At 47.5% G+C, this 19,756-nt stretch overlaps 1 protein-coding gene across 4 annotated transcripts in view; it reads left to right on the forward strand.

The window, feature by feature from the left end:
• NUP214 (nucleoporin 214) overlaps positions 1 to 19,756 on the forward strand; it is a 78,162-nt gene that overhangs the window by 948 nt on the left and 57,458 nt on the right. For 3 of the 4 annotated variants that reach the window (XM_073555938.1, XM_073555939.1, XM_073555940.1), the window contains exons 2-9: positions 6,078 to 6,273; positions 8,017 to 8,168; positions 8,367 to 8,565; positions 8,652 to 8,722; positions 9,010 to 9,070; positions 9,246 to 9,349; positions 9,484 to 9,590; positions 9,685 to 9,751. The exons of the other annotated variant lie outside the window; for it this stretch is intronic. In XM_073555938.1, the coding sequence (XP_073412039.1) occupies positions 6,078 to 6,273; positions 8,017 to 8,168; positions 8,367 to 8,565; positions 8,652 to 8,722; positions 9,010 to 9,070; positions 9,246 to 9,349; positions 9,484 to 9,590; positions 9,685 to 9,751 (957 nt within the window). The remainder of the gene's footprint in view (positions 1 to 6,077; positions 6,274 to 8,016; positions 8,169 to 8,366; positions 8,566 to 8,651; positions 8,723 to 9,009; positions 9,071 to 9,245; positions 9,350 to 9,483; positions 9,591 to 9,684; positions 9,752 to 19,756) is intronic. 4 annotated transcript variants of the gene reach the window in all.

Below are 19,756 nucleotides of genomic sequence, written 5' to 3' on the forward strand. Positions count from 1 at the left end.
GTGCCGGTCACTGATTCCTCCTCGCCCGATGTGTCGTTACCGTGTATCAGTGCCGGTCACTGATCCCTCCTCGCCCGATGTGTCGTTACCGTGTATCAGTGCCGGTCACTGATCCCTCCTCGCCCGATGTGTCGTTACCGTGTATCAGTGCCGGTCACTGATCCCTCCTCGCCCGATGTGTCGTTACCGTGTATCAGTGCCGGTCACTGATCCCTCCTCGCCCGATGTGTCGTTACCGTGTATCAGTGCCGGTCACTGATCCCTCCTCGCCCGATGTGTCGTTACCGTGTATCAGTGCCGGTCACTGATCCCTCCTCGCCCGATGTGTCGTTACCGTGTATCAGTGCCGGTCACTGATCCCTCCTCGCCCGATGTGTCGTTACCGTGTATCAGTGCCGGTCACTGATCCCTCCTCGCCCGATGTGTCGTTACCGTGTATCAGTGCCGGTCACTGATCCCTCCTCGCCCGATGTGTCGTTACCGTGTATCAGTGCCGGTCACTGATCCCTCCTCGCCCGATGTGTCGTTACCGTGTATCAGTGCCGGTCACTGATCCCTCCTCACCCGATGTGAAGTGGAAGAGTCCTGAGGAGATAATTTGCATATTCCCAGTGCCTTCTGGGATAAGTGAAAAGTCTCCGCGAGCTCAACGATCACCGGATTTTGGCCGTTGCAGTTGAAGAGAGGAAATAGGTAAACCGCGTGCCGAATTTTGGTTCATTTTTCATCGCTTTTGAATTTTCTTTAACAATATGGAAGAGACCAGGAGCCATTTGGTGAGCTGCATTTCTTGCTACATGTTCACAGACTTACCAGTAGAAAAGCCAAACTTCACATGCCACAAATGCAAGCTTGTGTCCCTGTTGGAGGAAAAGTTGCAAAATCTCGGAGAGGTTAGCTACATTGAAGATCATTAAGGAAGGTGAAGAGTTCTTAGCAGAATTATCTCTTCACGTTAGGCTGAGTTCACACGTGGCGTTTTTTTTCGCGTTTCCGCGGCGGTTTTAACCGTGCGATTTTGCCGCGAAAAATAAGCATCCCATGCATTCCTATGGGATTCCGCAATGCTGTGCTAATGCTGCGGTTTTTACCGTGGCGGAATCGCTTCGCGGTAAGAAACGCAGCATGCTCATTAATTTGCGGAATCGCGGCGATCCCGCACCCATAGGAATGCATTGTTTCGCTTACTTCCCGCATGTGGCTGTGCACACCATGCGGAAAGTAAGCAGAACAATTGCGGATGGTACCCACGGGCCGGAGGAGAGGAGACTGTCCTCCGGGCTTTGGGTACCATACCCCTGTAAAAAATAGAATTTAAAATAAAAAATATTGTTATTCTCACCTTCCGGCGTCCCGCGCAGCATTCCCACCTCTCCACGCTCCCGGTCCCAGTCCCAGTAAGCCTTTGCGAAAATGCCCGCGATGGCGTCTGTCCTCGCGGGATCGCGAAGTCTCGCGGTCATTCGCGCGACGTCATCTCGAATCACCGCGAGAACGGACGTCATCGCGGGCATTTTCGCAAAGGATTACTGGGAACGGATGCGCGGGACGCCGGAAGGTAAGAATAACACCATTTTTTATTTTTTTTTTACATTCTATCTTTTACTACTGATGCTGCATAGGCGGCCTCAGTAGTAAAAAGTTGGTCACACTCGTCAAACACTATGTTTGACGAGTGTGACCAACCTGTCAATCAGTTCTCCAAGCGATGCTACAGATCGCTTGGAAAACGCTAGCATTCTGCAAGCTAAATACGCTTGCAAAATGCTAGTTTTTCCGCTGGAAAATCGCGGGAATTTAAAATGCGGGAATTTCCGCGAGAGTTCCGGTACGTGTGCACTTAGCCTTACAGAAAGAGAAGAAATTTGAAGTGCACCTGAAGAAACAGAGGAATGGAGACATGTGACCCAGAGAAGCAGGAGGATCAGGAGGCAGTCAGCACCCATACTGCTCAGGAACCAGTACCAGGCTCTTACGCAGGAGAACGATGAAGAAATATATCAGGATAAGACTTTACCCACAAACAGCATCCTTGTACGCCCTCAGAGTCCTCCTGGATGGAAAAAAGAAAAATGTTGTGAAGAAGAAACGGAGAGTGGTGGTCTGTTGAGAGGGACAGAGGCCGCTATCTGCAGACCGGATATAACCTCAGCACCTGTGCTGTCTTCCAGGTGCAAAAATTAAAGATGTGTCTGACAGGATATCAGGACTCATCAGACCTACAGATGACTACCCATTCCTGCTACTACATGTGGGGACAAATGACACCGCAATAAATGACCTGGAAACCATCTGCAGAGACTTTGAAAACTTAGGTAAGTGAAAAACTTGGGAGCGCAGGTGGTCTTCTCTTCCATCCTCCCAGTGGATGGCCATGGAACAAGGAGGTGGAATAAGATTCTGCAGGTGAACAACTGGCTACGTCGTTGGTGCCGTCAGCAACGATTTGGATTTCTGGATGACGGAGTGAATTACCTATACAATGGACTACTTGCTAGAGATGGGGTGCACCTTACGAAGACTGGAAAACATGTATTTGGAAGTCGCTTTGCTACACTCATCAGGAGAGCTTTAAACTAGAACAACATGGGAAGGGAAGCAAAAGGACAGAAAAAGCCATACACCTGACAAATGCTATTGAGAACTATGCTATTAGAAGTGGAAAGGAAGAACAAAGACAAAAGAATCTAAATAATAAAAATATTGGAGAAAGAGAAACCAATCACAAACTAAAATGTTTCTATACTAATGCACAAAGCATGGGCAACAAACAAAGAGAATTGGAACTACTAACACAGGAAAAGAAATATGATGTCATTGGAATCACTGAAACTTGGTGGGACAATACAGAATACACATGATTGGAATACAAGGCTAGAAGGATACAACTTATTTGTAAGAAACAGACTTGATAAACGAGGAGGAGGTGTCGCATTGTATGTTAGAAACGCGTATATCTGCACAGAGATTGAAGCTTCAGAGACTGGGAGTTCTGTGGAAACTGTTTGGGTAAGAATACAAGGACAGAACAATGGAAAGGACACCATTGTAGGCATTTACTACAGGCCGCCTGTGCAAGCTGCAGATATGGATGAACTCTTTATGCATCAAATGGCCAAGTTCTCCAAAAAATATGACATAGTTGTCATGGGAGATTTTAACTATCCAGACATTTGTTGGGAATCTCTCTCAGGCAAAACTAACAGGTCAAGGAAATTCTTATCTCTTGCTGACAACTTTATCTTCCAAAAGGTAGGGGAGAAAACAAGGGGAACTGCTACCTTGGATCTAATCCTTATAAACAGGGAGGAAGTGGTTGAGGAGGTAAAAGTGGCTGGGACCCTAGGAGGTAGCGACCATGCTGTTTTAGAATTTTGGATAACTAGAGGAGGAAGACCTGTGAAGACTCACGTCAAGGTTAGATTTCAGAAAGGTAGATTTTAAGGGATTCAGAAAGAGAATTGGAGGGATCCAATGGCTGTATATCCTTATGGACAAAAATGTCCAGAAAGGATGGGAAATCTTGAAAAATGAAATTCTCAAAGCACAATTGTTATCAATTGCGAAAAGATGGAAGAATAGGAAGCATTTAAGGAAACCAGGATGGATGAACACAGAACTTAAGCACATGCTAAAAAGGAAGAAATGTTTATCAAATGGAAAGAGGGAGGCATAGCTAAAGAAGAATATAATGCTGTCTGCAGAACCTGCAGGGCACAAATCTGATTATCTAAAGCTGACAATGAATTGAGGCTTGCAAGAGACGTCAAAAGCAATAATAAAGGATTTTGGGGATATGTCAAAAGTAAAAGAAAAGTCAAAGATGCTAAAGGATTTTTACATGATGAAATGGTAAGACAGGATGTTGAGAAGGCCGAACTTTTATATTCCTATTTTGCATCTGTTTTCTCTCAGAAAGGAAATGCAACATCAACTGTTCTTCACTGTCCTATTAATGGAATAGAAGAATCCAGGATATCTATAAACAGAGAGATAGTGAGGAAACGCTTAGCTAACCTAAACGAATTCAAGTCTCCAGGTCCAGATGAATTACACCCCAGAGTACTGAAGGAGATAGCAGAAGAAATTTCTGAACCCCCCCCCCCCCTCTCCATAATCTTTGAAAATTCTTGGAGAACAGGAGAAGTCCCAGAAGACTGGAGAAGAGCAAATGTTGTTCCTATCTTCAAAAAGGGGAAGAAGGTGGACCCAGGCAACTATTGGCCGGTGAGTCTGACTTCTATACCAGGAAAGATCTTTGAACAGATTATTAAACAACATGTATGTAAGTACCTGGTTAAGAATGAAGTGATTAAACAGTCAGCATGGGTTTGTAACTAATAAGTCATGTCAGACTAACTTAATTTCCTTCTATGACAGAATCACTGATTGGTTGGATCAGGGAAATGCTGTAGATATAGTATATCTTGACTTCAGCAAAGCATTTGACAAAGTCTCTCACACAATCCTTATTGAAAAAATGACTAAGTATGGAATGGACAAGGCAACTGTTAGGTTGAATCATAACTGGCTTAGTGATCGGACCCAAAAAGTGGTCATAAATGGCTGCACATCCAGTTGGAGGAATGTCTCAAGTGGGGTACCACAGGGCTCTGTCCTGGGCCCTGTATTGTTCAACATCTTTATCAATGATTTAGATGAAGGAATTGAGGGTAAACTGATTAAATTTGCTGATGACACGAAGCTAGGAGGGATAGCTAATACTAGAGAAGAGAGAGAGCGGATTCAAAAAGGTATAAATAAACTGGAGCAGTTGGCAGCAACTAATAGAATGGTTTTTAACAGGGAAAAATTGCAAAGTAATACATCTGGGCAATAAAAATGAAAAAAAGCATATACAGAATGGCAGGAATAGGCTTAAGCAACAGCACATGTGAAAAAGACTTGGGTATACTAATAGATCACAGACTGAATATGAGTCAACAGTGTGATGCAGCAGCAAAAAAGGCAAATGCAATTCTAGGATGTATTAACAGAAGCATACAGTCTAGATCACGTGAAGTCATTATTGCCCTCTACTCCTCTTTGGTCAGACCTCACCTGGAATATTGTGCCCAGTTTTGGGCGCCACATTTTAAAAAAGACATCAACAAACTGGAGCAAGTTCAGAAAAGAGCGACCAGAATGGTGACCGGTCTGCAAACCCTGTCTTATGAGGAAAGGTTGCAGGATTTGGGAATGTTTCACATGCAGGACACACTTCCGGGCATAGACCGCGCTGGAAAATACTGGCGCTTGCGCAGTAGTGATTTTATGCTTCGCCCACAGTTGGGCAAAGCATACTGCGCAGGCGCCGGGGGTCTTTACATTGCGCAAGCACGGAAACCTACGGCGTCTGTGGTATTCACAGACGAAGATTACGTGAAGCAAGCCGAGTAGGTGAGGGGAGAAGACCACTAAGCCACGCCCATCGGACCGGACTGCAGCTATTTGCCTGCATCACCAACAAGCTAAAATGGTATTTATGCCTCAAAGGTGCGGGGTCGGGGGGAGTCAAAAGCCCGAATAGAATCCTTATGGGACGCACAATTTAGTGATATCTTTACATGATATCACTAAATGTGGGTGACAGATTCCCTTTAATAGCTGTCTACAAATATCTCAAGGGCTGTCACATTGTAGAAGGATCATCTTTATTCTCATTTGCAAAAGGAAAGACTAGAAGCAGTGGGATGAAACTGAATGGGAGGAGACACAGATTAGATATTAGAAAAAACTTTTTGACAGTGTGATCAATGAGTGGAACAGGCTGCCACAAGAGGTGGTGAGTTCTCCTTCAATAGAAGTCTTCAAACAGAGGCTGGACAGACATCTGTCTGGGATGATGTAGCGAATCCTGCTTTGAGCAGGGGGTTGGACCAGATGGCCAAGGAAGTCCCATCCAACTCTACCATTCTATGATGAGTTGTTACCGTGTATCAGTGCCGGTCACTGATCCCTCCTCACCCGATTTGTCGTTGCCGTGTATCGGTGCAGGTTACAGATCCCTCATAAACCTAGGGGTTGTTACAATGTATCAGTCATGATGAAAGATTTTTTTTGTTCTAATTTTCTAGGATTTCCTGTTCCGTCAGCTGAAGAAGCATCGCCTCTTCCCGTCTCCGCAGGAACTGCCCAAGGATCGCTCTAGTCTCCTTGCTGTGTCCAACAAATATGGCTTCCTGTTCGCGGGCGGCCCGGCTGGGCTGAAGATTTTCCGCATTGATGATGTTCTCGTTCCTGTGAAACCAGGACAGGATCACAATGACATCGGTATGTTCATCTGTGCACTGCTGAATGAACGGCTTCTTAAAGGGACATTTACATTCTGTAAAAAAAAAAAAAATGATCAAATGGACATTGAAGGTTGCACTTTGACTACTGACAGCACTTAACCATCTGGCACAGGCTCAGTGCCGAGTTGAACATCTGCGGTATCGAAGACCCGCGGACCAGGGACAGACATGTCCGATCCTGAACAGTCCCATGTGCTTATGAGGTTGAGTTTGAAGCAGCCACTCAGGGCATCGTATCAGAACTTGGCTTTAGACAGGGGTTTTATCTGACCCCCATCAGCCCCCATAAGCACTGGTGGACTTAGACCTAAATGGACCCCTGTACAAGGACAATATATGGGTCCTTTGCAGTCCAATAGCTCATCTAAAGGCCCCGTCTCGCATAGCGAGATCGCTAATGCGTCACCGATTTTGTGACACAACAGCAATCTTGCTTGCGATCTCGCTACATGTGACACGCAGCAGCGACCGTCCCCCCCTGCTAGATATTGCTGATCGTGCAGGATTGTCCTGGGCCATTTTTTTTGTCGTCGGCGTCCCGCTGGCCAGCATGCATCGCTGTGTTTGATCGCTGGATCGTTGCTGCGTCGCTGAAGAGATCTGCCTGTTTGGCAGCTTACTAGCGATCATTTAGCGATGCACCAGCGATCCCTACCAGGTCGTATCGTTGTTGGGATCGCTGGTGCGTCACTAAGGCTAGTTTCACACTAGCGTTCTTGGGCGCTGCTAACCCCCGGCCGCACCCCTCCAGTCAGTTCTTCCTCTAATCGCATGAGGCTGCATGCGATCACTGTATCCTATATTTAGCGTTGGATACGCTGACCGTGCGGTGGTCTGATTTTGCTAACGCTGCGTCCAGCGCACAAAAATGCGCTGTTGCATTTTTGTGCTCTGGGCGCGGCGCCAGCAAAATCAGACCAGCGCACGGTCAGTGCATGATCAGCGTATCCAGCGCTAAATATAGGATACGCTCATCGCATGCAGCCTCATGCGATCAGAGGAGGAACAGACCGGAGGGGGCGCAGCTGGGGGTGTGGCTTAGCGGCGGCACTGCGCTGCGCCCAAGAACGCTAGTGTGAAACTAGCCTAAATGAAACTGGACCCTAATGCACAATTCCTCCTGTTTTGGAGGTGAAAATGGGGCCTCTGACTTGCACCCTTGTGCGGCTGCACAGGTTGCAACAACGATATGTCCACGCCTGCCGATAACTGATGAGTCCCGTTGGGACCTCCCGTAGAGGAGCTGTCTGCCCTGTCAGATCCTATGGGACCTTTGCAAATCATAGAGCAGATGCTCCCATAGGATTTAATTGAAAGAAGCATGTGGCCTCTAACAGCACCGCTCCATGTCCTATTAACGAGTACTGGTCCTAGTGGCACACCAACAATTACACTTTACAATACCCCATCATTTCCTAATCTAATGACCATCTCCATATGCAGATTGTGGTTCCCAGCAGCATAGCCCACTCACTGGAGTGTTGGCCGGATGTGACGCCACCATGATCTCAGTGCTGTTGGGATGGTTGTGGATGGCATTGTATCTTGTGATCCATTATAGCTTTGTTGTGCAGGTCAGAGGGGGCAGGTGTGTTTTGCAATGGGATCAGTCCCTGTAGATGACTCAGGAATGTGCGATACAGTTATGTTATTACAGTATTTGGTGGGGGAGGAGTCGTGCGTTCTCTGTCAGTATAATAAAGCTTTTCTTGTTGCACAGTGTTGGCTCCTCCTGGTATCGAAGTAACGACAAAGCATCCTGTGCACCATGTGGCGCTTAGCTCAGACAACTTCACCCTGTCTATCTGCACATCGTCCACTGACCGCGGCTCCTATGTCTCCTTCTATGACGTTCGGACCCTTGTGGGCGAGGTGAGGTTTCTTCTCCATTACTTACTGCAGGGCAGGGTGTTTCAGCAGCTTCATCCATGACTTTCCAGCTGGTGCAGAGTTACATCTTCCAGCGTGTTTAAGTGGCCAGAGCATGCTGGGAGCTGTAGTTCTGCAACAGCTGGAGAGCCTCAGGTGCAGATAATGTGTCTGGTAATGGATTTGTCTCATCTTTTACAGTCCAGGCAACCAAAAGAAGCCTTCACCTGCCAGCCACTCTCTAGAGAACCTGACAGTTTTGTCACAGATCTAAAGTGGAACCCTGTGATGCCCAACATGGTGGCGGTGTGCCTCAGTGATGGCAGCATCTCCGTCTTCCAGGTCACAGAAACCGTCAATTTGTTTGCCAATTTGCCAGCCACATTGGGTGTGACGTGTGGTGAGTGATCACAAAGTTGCGCCACGTCTGATCCAGAGAGTGCAGCAGTGGAAATTGTATAAAGTCTGTAATCTCTTCCCTTACAGTGTGCTGGAGCCCGAAAGGGAAGCAACTGGCTGTCGGGAAACAGAATGGCACTGTGGTGCAGTATGTTCCTGTAAGTCCTTTACTACAGCCTGTTTTATACTCCAGAGCTGCACTCACTATTCTGCTTGGACAGTTACTGTGTACATACATTACTGATCTTGAGTTACATCCACCATTATACTCCAGAGCTGTACTCACTATTCTGCTGGTGCAGTCACTGTGTACATACATTACTTATCCTGTACTGATCCTGAGTTAAATCTTGTATTATACTCAAGAGCTGCACTCACCAATCTGCTGGTGCAGTTACCTGTGCACATACTATAGAAATCTGGCTATGCTGTCTTGTATTTGCAGAATCTGGAGCAGCGGAAGGTGATCCCGTGCCCCTCGTTCTATGAATCGGACCCTGTGAAAGGTAAAGCTCGGATCATTTTCTGCACTACGGGAAGGAAACCATTAAACACTGGGACGATATGTTGCAGCACAGTTCCTGCACTTGTGACTTGTGGCTCTTGCAGAACTACTACTCTCAGCATCAGAACTAATACTCTACACAGGTGAGGGATTTTGACACTTGTCTCCGCTTTCAGTGCTGGACATCCTGTGGGTGAGCACGTACGTCTTCGCCGTGGTGTACGCAGCCGCTGATGGATCTCTGGAGACCTCGCCTCAGCTCGTGATGGTCCTGCTTCCTGTGAGTTTTCAGCTTAGATGGTGTCATGGCCGCCCTCATTCCAGCGACGTGTGGGGAGAGAGGCTTTTGAGTGCTGACCTCTAGAGGCCCCCGTGGTTGACATCTGTAAGTAATTTGATCATTTTATCTCACAGAAGAAGGAGGACAAACGAGGCGAGCGCTTCCTGAACTTCACAGAGACCTGCTACAGCAGCTGCAGCGAGCGGCAGCACCACTTCTTCATGAATTACATCGATGACTGGTAAGCTGCCAGCGCCTTTACCTGGGAATGACCGCTGCTCAGCCGGGCTTAACACAGGCTTGCGGAGTCTTCATATACTCTGCTCTTCTCCTAGGGATATCCTCCTCGGAGCATCGGCAGCTTCTATAGAAGTCAGTGTGATCGCCCGGCCGCCGGATCAGGTAATTACGCTGCACCCAGAGGTGCCATCTCCTACCCCCACACAATAGCTCCAGAGGTAAAGGGTATATACACTGCTCAAAAAATAAAGGGAACACTTAAACAACAGAATATAACTCCAAGTAAATCAAACTTCTGTGAAATCAAACTGTCCACTTAAGAAGCAACACTGATTGACAATTTCACATGCTGTTGTGCATATGGAATAGACAACAGATGGAAATTATTGGCAATTATCAAGACATCCTCAATAAAGGAGTGGTTCTGCAGGTGGGGACCACAGACCATATCTCAGTACCAATGCTTTCTAACTGATGTTTTGGTCACTTTTGAATGTTGGTTGTGCTTTCACACTCGTGGTAGCATGAGGCGGACTCTACAACCCACACAAGTGGCTCAGGTAGTGCAGCTCATCCAGGATGGCACATCAATGTGAGCTGTGGAAGTAAGGTGGCCAGTACACGAGAAGTGGAGGGGGCTGTAGGAGAGCAACAACCCAGCAGTAAAACCGCTGCCTCAGCCTTTGTGCATGGTGGAACAGGACGAGCACTGCCAGAGCCCTGCAAAATGACCTCCAGCAGGCCACAAATGTGCATGTGTCTGCACAAACAGTTAGAAACCGACTCCATGAATATGGTCTGAGGGCCCGACGTCCACAGATGGGGGTTGTGCTCACAACCCAACACTGTGCAGCCCTCCAAAGAAATGCCACCCCACACCATTACTGACCCACTGCCAAACCGGTCATGCTGAATGATGTTGCAGGCAGCAGATCACTCTCCACGGTGTCTCGACTCTGTCACATGTGCTCAGTTTGAACCTGCTGTTATCTGTGAAGAGCACAAGGCACCAGTGGCGAATTTGCTAATCCTGGTGTTCTGTGGCAAATGGCAAGCATCCTGCACAGTGTAGGGTTGTGCTCACAGCCCAATCTCGCACTACCTGAGCCACTTGTGTGGGTTGTAGAGTCCATCTCATGTTACCATGAGTGTGAAAGCACAACCTGCATTCAAAGGTAACCAAAACATCAGCCAGAAAGCATTGGTACTGAGATGTGGTCTGTGGTCCCCACCTGCAGAGCCACTACTTTATTGAGGGTGTCTTGATAATTGCCAATAATTTCTGTCTGTTGTCTATTCCATTTGCACAACAGCATGTGAAATTGATTGTCAATTAGTGTTGCTTCCTAAGTGGACAGTTTGATTTCACAGAAGTTTGATTTACTTGGAGTTATATTCTGTTGTTTAAGTGTTTCCTTTAATCTTTTGAGCAGTGTATATTTTAGCAACCTATATTTTCAGTGTTTCAAAGCATCTTCTATAGCAGAAAAGAAAGTGAAAAGTCTTTATCACTCCTTCTCGCCCCGTGACGTCACTGAGGATGCGGGTGCATGAAGGGAGATTAGCAGCTTTGCACACTAAATATTGCGCAGGTGCCAGCTGTATGGTACAGTGGGCATCTGCCTGTAACAGCAGTGGCCAGATCTTGCTATGATTGCTGCTGTTTATCTATGTAAATGCCAGTGTCTATCACTGACCACAATATGTAAATAGTGCAGATGCATGTGCGCTTTTTTTCTGGCTCCTATCAGCCTCCCCGGTATGCCATCACAGGTTGTCCTACCAACAAACCCCATCGCTTATATATTGGTCCTTCTACAAAGACAAATTACACTTTTTTTTTTTTTTATTTTATTTTTCTACCATTAAAGTAATAAAAAAAAAAAAATCCAAGTTTTGATATTGCCTTAATTGAAGCGACTGGAGAATCACGTCATCGGTCACTTTTAACGCACTACAATCACTATAAAAATAAGAACTGAAAAGTAGAGATGGGCGGACACCTGGATGTTCAGGTCTGGCGGGTTTGGCCGAACAGTTACTATTCTCGTACCCAAAATTTTTGCATCTGGACTCCATTCACTTTAATGAGGGCTCCAGAAATCCAGTGTTTGCCATGCTTTCATGTGCATGACAGCGCGGCAAAACCACTTCTGATCGGTGGTAAAATCATTAGCACCAGTCAGACAGCCACGGTTCCCTCGCTGTCAAAAGACAGCGTGAGCCTGCAGCTGTGATTGAAAATATAAAGTTTACCTCCGGTCACGGCTGCAGGCTGATGGTACTACTGCTCCCATCAGCCGACGCCTGCTTCCGCTAATAATGGTGAGAGCAGGAGCAGCGGATGGGTGTATTCATCAGCTGGCTCCTGTACTGTAAATAAAAAAAAAAAAATTTAAAAAAACTGTGCTTTCTCCTGTATTTTTGATAACCAGCCAGGCAAAACTGACAGCTGTGGGCTGCAACCCTTTTTCTTACTGTGCTGGTTAGAATCTCACCAATGTCACTGCAGTTCAGTAGGGAACGCAGCTTTAGTGACCAAAGTTAACTTTGATGATGTCACCGCTAGTCACTGATGCTGCGCTCGCAGCAGCTCATTCACCAGTTCTTCTCAGCCTGGCCGGTCACATCTTGGCACTGTCCAGGTTGAGAACTATTTATCCCCCAGACATTGATTACGGCATGGGACAGATTGACGGACAGGTGAGGGATATGGTTTTTTTTTTTTTATTTTTGTTTTATTACACGATATGAGGGATTCAGTGGATTTGAACGTTAGGTGAGTATAGCGGTGTTTCGTATTTTTAAGTATGTAAAAGTGTTTTGTGTTATTTCTAATAAGACTTTATTCTGGCTGTTTATTTACCATATAACTATAGGATTAGTAGTGGATAGTTGTCTTATAGACGCTTCTCCATTACTAAGCCGTGGGCTTGATGTCACTTGACAATACAAAGTTGATATCAACCCCACAAATATTACCCCACTTGCCACCGCTACAGGGCAAGTGGGAAGAGCCAGGCAAAACGCCAGACTTGGCGCATCTAATAGATGTGCCTTTTCCTGGCGGCTGCGGGCTGCTATTTTTAGGCTGGGGGGAACACTATCCATGGCCCCTTACCAGCCTGAGAATACCAGCCCCAGCTGTCTGCTTTAGCAAGGTTGGTTGTCAAAAAGGGGGGGGAGCCCATGCCGGTTTTTTCTTAATCGCTTCATTGGGGGGCACTGGTAACCACAGGGGTGTATGCTGCTGTCGCTAGGAGGCTGACACTTGGCAAAAAAAGGAAAATAATACCCCCTCCCCAACAGTATGCACCCACCTACAGGCACCAAGTACTCCAGTTTAAGCTTAGTGTTTGTAGGAGGCGGACCTGGATCTGATCCCAGATCCGCAGTTTTTTTCTTTCAGGTCACCTGTTGTATTGATATTTTCCCTTTGTCTTTCAGGTTCTTCATCTTCAGGGTAACAGGGTGTAATTTCTCACCCTGTTTTCCCATACTTATGCGACCGAGAGAGCAGTGTGATGTCGCACACATTGCCCACTCTCGGACCTGCAGGCAGGACCTAATCCTCTGTCACCCTTAGGGGTGCTTCAGTGTGATTCCGGTGGCCGGTCCTTTGCCTTTTCCCCTCCTCGTCCCTCTCCTCAGAGAGGGCTCAGAGGAAACCGGTGGTCACCAGCGGTGGCCTCCACCCTTCTTGTAAGGGGTTGATGCCGTCTTCTGCACAGTCTGGAGACGGTGCGGGAAGGAGGATCCCTGATGCCAGCGACCCTCTATCATCCGAGGGCTCCTGATGTGATCCTCATCTGTGAAGAGGAGCCGGAGACCTCTTCGTGTAGGTAACGTATGTAACCACCATGCACTCCCCCAACGAACAGGTAGTACCTTTATATTTTTGAGCCATTATCAGGGACAGGGCACTGCTCTCCAGGCTGTTCTGTGCAGCAGGACCCCATTTTGATTTACCCAGTACCTTACTAGAGACCTTTACCGCGGCCATTTTTGCCTTATCGCGCCTATGCCATTCCCATCTTGTCCTACCGGGCCTCGCTGGAGCAGAGAGCCCCCGCTCTTGATTAGGCCACCCCCCCGCCTTGCGCACGTCTTTTCGGCGCCCTTTTCACTCTCCACACACCCCCCACCCCTTTCTCGACGAACAGCCAATCCGGGGAGCGCTTTCGTTTTTGCCCGTCGGCAGTTCACCTGTCGGCCACGCCTCCCAGCGTGACATCCAATCAAAGTGGCGCTTTCACTCTTTACCGGTTGGCTGATAAACAGGGCTGACCAGGAATTCCCCCCCCCCCCCCGACTCCTCAGCCAACCGTATTCTTCCTCTATTCTCCGACTTATACCTAGCGGCGCCCCCCGCTCTGCTCTGTTTCTACACTGCTGGGGACATTTTTGAATACTGGAGGATCATCCGTGTCTGTTACCCGCGCTTTCCTTGATCGCCGCAACTGCCTATGGTCTTCAAACCAGAGGGGGGGCACAGCTAACCTTCAGTCATCTGCTGCCTTTCGCTGGAATCGGGTAGGCTCTTTCTTTCTCTCTCTCTCTCTCTCTCTCTCTCTCTCTCTCTCTCTCTCTCTCTCTCTCTCTCTCTCTCTCTCTCTCTCTCTCTCTCTCTCTCTCTCTCTCTCTCTCTCTCTCTCTCTCTCTCTCTCCTCAGCAGTCTCATCTAGGTTTGACTTATGCCCAACTCTGCAGGAGCTTCATGTCCTCCCACTAAGCCCTCTGTGATTCATTACGATGTAAAACAAAGTGGCCTTCAGGTCAGCCGTCCCCTTTCTGCCAGTCCTGCAGCCCTTCCATCATGTCTGTCCCAAAGGGGTACTCCCAACGCCTGGGATGAGAAGGACAGATTGGATAAAAGACCTAGGAAGCGGGCTCTACCTAGCTCCCCATCCAGTTCTCCGGGCCCTCAGCAGCATCCAGGATGCCACTCTCTCCCCATTCCCCCTCCTTGGAGGCGGACTTTGGGTCGGATGTGGATTTTCAGTACAGGTTTGACTCAGATGCAGACCAGGCCCCCAGGACGCAGGACAGGGTTGATAGCCTTATCTCGGCCATTATTCAAACTCTTAAACTAAAAGAGGACAAGGTGCCCGCTCAGGGCGACTTCGTTTTCATTCAAACCAGTTAAACGTCCCTCCCAGACTTTTCCCAATCACAAGGAGTTTGCGGCTACTATGACCAAGCATTTTGAACATCCTGAGAAGCGCTTTCTGGGAAGGAAACAGCTAGACATTCTAGATCCCTTTAGTCCAGATCTTGTCACCAAATGGGCAGAGTTCCCTAAGGTGGATCCGTCGGTCTCTCGCCTGCCCACCAAAACAGTTCTGTCTCTACCGGATGGTGCATCTCTTAAGGATGCTACAGACAGGCAGATCGAATCTTTGACCAAATCGGCCTTTGAGGTGACCAGTGCCTCCCTCTGCCCCAGCTTCGCCTCCACCTTGGTGGCGAAATCCATATCTGTCTGGGCCAAAATACTTCTCCAGGGCATCTTAGTGGCAGCTCTTCCGGGTGAGCTGGCAGATTTGGCAGACCAGATTGCTCATGCTGGCAAATATCTTCTGATTGCCTCTTTGGATGTGGCCGCCTGTTCCGCCAGAGCAAGCAGTAATATCATTGCCAAACGCCGCATCCTTTGGTTGAAGGTATGGAATGCAGACCCGACCTCTAAGAAGTCACTCACAAACTCCAGGGTTCTAGGCTCTTTTGATCCAGGCTGGACCAGATAATTTCAGATGCTACCGAGGGGAAAAGCACCTCTCTGCCCCAGTCCAGGCCAAAACCTACCTCAAACAGAAATGACCCACTGCCTTTTCGTTCTTTTCGACCTTTCTCTTCTTCAGGAACCTCCTCCCAGCAGGAACGTTCTTTCACCCCAGGGGAAAGAAGGAAGCCATCCTTCAAACCAGCTCCTCACTGGAGCCAAAGGGCCGCTCCTCCAGCCCTCTGGGTCCCGAAATCACAGGTTCTCCTCTAAATGACGGGTCACCTCCACCTGGAAGTCTTTCCAGGGTGGGAGGCCGGCTTCTTCTCTTCAGGGATGCATGGTTGTCCGTGGTCGACGACGCCTGAGTCAGAGAGATCGTTACGTCCGGCTACAAGATCGACTTTTCTTTTTCCCCCCAGGGAGACGCTTCTTTTTGTCTTGCCCACCAAAACAGCCGTCTCAAACCCCAAGGGTTCTCCAGGCCGTCTCTTCTCTTCTAAACACAGGAGTAATTGTACCTGTTCCTTGAAACGGTTTTCAGGGTTCTACTCCAACCTTTTTGTAGTCCCGAAAAAATAATAATAAATAAATAATAATTTTATTTCTATAGCGCCGACATATTCCGCAGCACTTTACATTTCGGAGGGGATTTGTACAGACAATAGACATTACAGCATAACAATAATCACATAGATTATAACTAATACCAAGAGGAATGAGGGCCCTGCTCGCAAGCTTACTGTCTGAGGAAAGAGGTAGACACGAAAGGTGGGTGGTAACAGTTGCCCTGATTGTATGGACCAGCTATAATGTCAAGTGTGTAACAGTACAGACACAGAGGGCTGATGGATGCATAAAGCATGTGGGAACATGATGCGGGGAACCTGGTTATGGTAAAACTTTTGGCTGTGCCACACCGTGATAGATTAGGTTAATGTGTTGAGGCGATAGGCCAGTCTGAATAAATGCATTTTCAGGGCACGCCTAAAATTGTGGGGATTGGGGACTAATCGTATTGCCCTGGGAAGTGCATTCCAAAGAATTGGCGCAGCACGTGTAAAGTCTTGGAGACTGGAGTGGGAGGTTCTGATTATTGAGGATGCTAACCGCAGGTCATCAGCAGAACGGAGGCCGCGGGTAGGGTGGTATACTGAAACAAGGGAGGAGATGTAGGGTGGTGCTGAGCCATGGAGGGCTTTGTGGGTGAGGGTAATAAGTTTATACTGAATTCTGGAGTGGATGGGTAGCCAGTGTAATGACTGGCACAAGGTAGAAGCATCGGTGTTAAGATTGGTGAGGAATATGATCCTGGCTGCAGCATTCAAGACAGATTGGAGAGGGGAGAGTTTGGTAAGAGGGAGACCGATTAGAAGAGAGTTACAATAGTCGAGACGAGAATGAATAAGAGAAACAGTAAGAGTTTTTGCAGAGTCAAAAATAAGAAAAGGTCGAATTCTAGAAATGTGGTGCAGATGACAAGAGAGAGCCAGTGATCGAATTTGGGGGGCAAAGGAAAGCTCGGAATCAAGTATGACCCCAAGACAGCGGGCATGTTGCTGGGGAGTAATAGTGGAGCCACACACAGAAATGGCAATGTCGGGTATAGGTACATCAGTAGAGGGAGGAAACACCAGGAGTTCAGTCTTTGACAGGTTCAGTTTCAGATATAGTGAGGACATGATGTTAGACACAGCGTTTATAGACAATCGCCGGTGTTTTCTAGAAAGGCTGGCGTGATGTCAGGAGAAGAAGCGTATAATTGGGTGTCATCAGCATAGAGATGGTACTGGAAACCAAATCTACTGATTGTTTGACCAATAGGGGCAGTGTACAAGGAGAAGAGGAGGGGGCCTAGAACCGATCCTTGAGGAGCCCCAACAGTAAGGGGAAGGTGAGAGGAGGAGGAACCGGCAAAAGATACAGTAAAGGAGTGGTCAGAGAGATAGGAGGAGAACCAGGAGAGAACAGTGTCCTTGAGGCCAATGGAATGGAACATAGTGAGGAGGAGCTGATGATCCACAGTGTCGAATGCTGCAGAGAGATCCAAGAGAATTAGCATGGAGTAATGACCATTTGATTTAGCTGTTAGTAGATCATTAGAGACTTTAGTGAGGGCAGTTTCAGTAGAGTGTAAGGAGCGAAAACTGGATTGGAGAGGGTCGAGAAGAGAGTTATCAGAGAGATAGCGGATAAGACGGGAGTGGACCAGGCGTTCCAGGAGTTTAGAGATAAAGGGAAGATTATAGACAGGTCTATAGTTAGCGGCACAGTTTTGGTCGAGGGGTGGTTTTTTAAATAGTGGATGTATGATGGCATGCTTAAATGAGGAGGGAAAGATACCAGGAGAGAGAGGTTAAATATTTTAGTTAGGTGAGGGGTGACAGCAGGGGAAAGGGACTGGAGGAGATGTAACGGAAATGGGTCACTGATGCAAGTGGTTGGGCGAGAAGATGCAAGGAGCCTGCTTTCTTCTTCTGTGACTGGTTCAAAATCAGAGAGTGAGCTAGATGCAGTGGGGGAGGGAGGACAGTGCATGGTATGAGGTGATTGGGAGATAAATTCCTGTCGGATCTGGTCAACTTTTTCTTTGAAGTAATTGGCTAGATTGTCAGCTTGGAGCTCCGTGGTTTGGGCCTGTACTCTTGGGTTGAGTAGAGAATGAAAAGTGTCAGACGTTTCGGGTTATTGGACAGTGAGGTGATGAGGGTGTTGAAATAGGTTTGTTTGGAGAGGTGAAGGGCAGTGTTGTATGTTCTAAGCATAAACTTATAATGGATGAAATCTTCGTGTAGATTGGATTTTCTCCACAGACGTTCGGCGCACCTGGAGCACCGTTGCAGGAAACGTGTTTGCAGGGTGTGCCAGGGTTGTTGCCGTCTGTGTTGTGGTGTTCTATTTATAGGGGGTGCAAGTTCATCCAGGGCACTTTGAAGTGTTTCATTGTAATGCTTCAATGCAGAATCAGGACATGAGAGGGAGGAGATAGGGGCCAATGAAGACTGCAAGTTCTTCATAAGTTTCTGGGTGTTAATGGCCTGTATGTTTCTATAAGTATGGACAGTGGGGGTGACCTGAGCAGCCTGGCAGTTCTTGATAGAGAATGAAAGAAGATTGTGGTCAGAGAGCGGGAGAGGGGAGTTTGCAAAATCATCCACTGCAGAAAGCCGAGAGAAGACCAAGTCGAGGAAGTTTCCGTCTTCATGCGTTGGAGAATTAGTAAGCTGCGAAAGGCCAAATGAGGAAGTTAGAGATAAAAGGTGAGTAGCAGATGGGGAGAGGGGAAGAGCAATGGGGATGTTGAAGTCTCCCATGATGAGGGTAGGGATGTCACAGGAGAGAAAATGTGGAAGCCAAGTGGCAAAATGATCTAGGAACTGATGGGAGGGGCCGGGAGGACGATACACCACCGCCACTCGGATGGAGAAGGGGGTGTGGAGTCTGACGGCATGGACCTCAAAAGAAGGGAAGACAAGTGAGGGTACTTGAGGGATAACCTGAAAGGTACATTTTGGTGATAGGAGCAGACCAACGCCTCCACCTGCTCTATTGTCTGATCTTGGGGTATGAGAAGTGTAGTCCCCCGTATGAAAGAGCAGCAGCAGCGGTAGTGTCTGACTGCTGGATCCAGGTTTCAGTAAGAGCCAGGAGGTTAAGAGAATTAGAAAGGAAAAAGTCATGAATGAAGGAGAGTTTGTTACACACTGAGCGAGAATTCCAAAGTGCACAATTAAGAGAGACAGATGGCATGCAGGGAAAATTAATAAGATTAGAGGGGTTTCTGAGTGTGGCAGTTGGGGGGGTTTGACTTTCTATAACATGGGGGACCAGGGTTGGGAGCAATGTCTCCTGTGACTAGGAGAGCGATTTGTGAGAGCGTCTCTTATGTTGAATGATGGGACTGACTGGATCTGTGCAATTTAACAATGTGAAAAGAGCGTGAGTGCTATACATAGGAGAGGAAAGAAGCGAGGGGCCGATATGAATGGAGTGTAGAGAGTTAATGCCAGGGCGGTGGGTGTGTGAGAGTGCAGCGGCCAGGATATAAATTACACAAATGCATATGGTATATATTTGTTGTATTCCAAATGTACAGGGAGTAGATATATATAAATGTCTTGCCTGTCTCCTGCCCTGTCTAACTGCCATGTTATAACTGCCAGTACTTTGATACATGTACTTCGATTACATGTGCATAAATGCCTTCCCCAAGCTATGTCTGAATATATAGGAGGCTAAGGATTGTTTTTTTTTTTTTTTTTTTTTTTTTTTTTTAAAAAGACAGTTCGCTCCGGCCGATCTTGGACCTCAAACAGTTGAATCGCCACGTTCGGATCCGCCACTTCAGGATGGAGTCCTTACGCTCGGTGATCGCCTCCATGGAACCAGGAGAATTTTTTTTGTTCTGTAGACATTAATGATTTTTATCTTCACATTCCTGTTGG

This window comes from Dendrobates tinctorius, unplaced genomic scaffold, assembly GCF_039654945.1.
Source record: "Dendrobates tinctorius isolate UK_male_01 unplaced genomic scaffold, ASM3965494v1 ptg000231l, whole genome shotgun sequence".
Classification (NCBI taxonomy): Eukaryota; Metazoa; Chordata; class Amphibia; order Anura; family Dendrobatidae; genus Dendrobates; species Dendrobates tinctorius.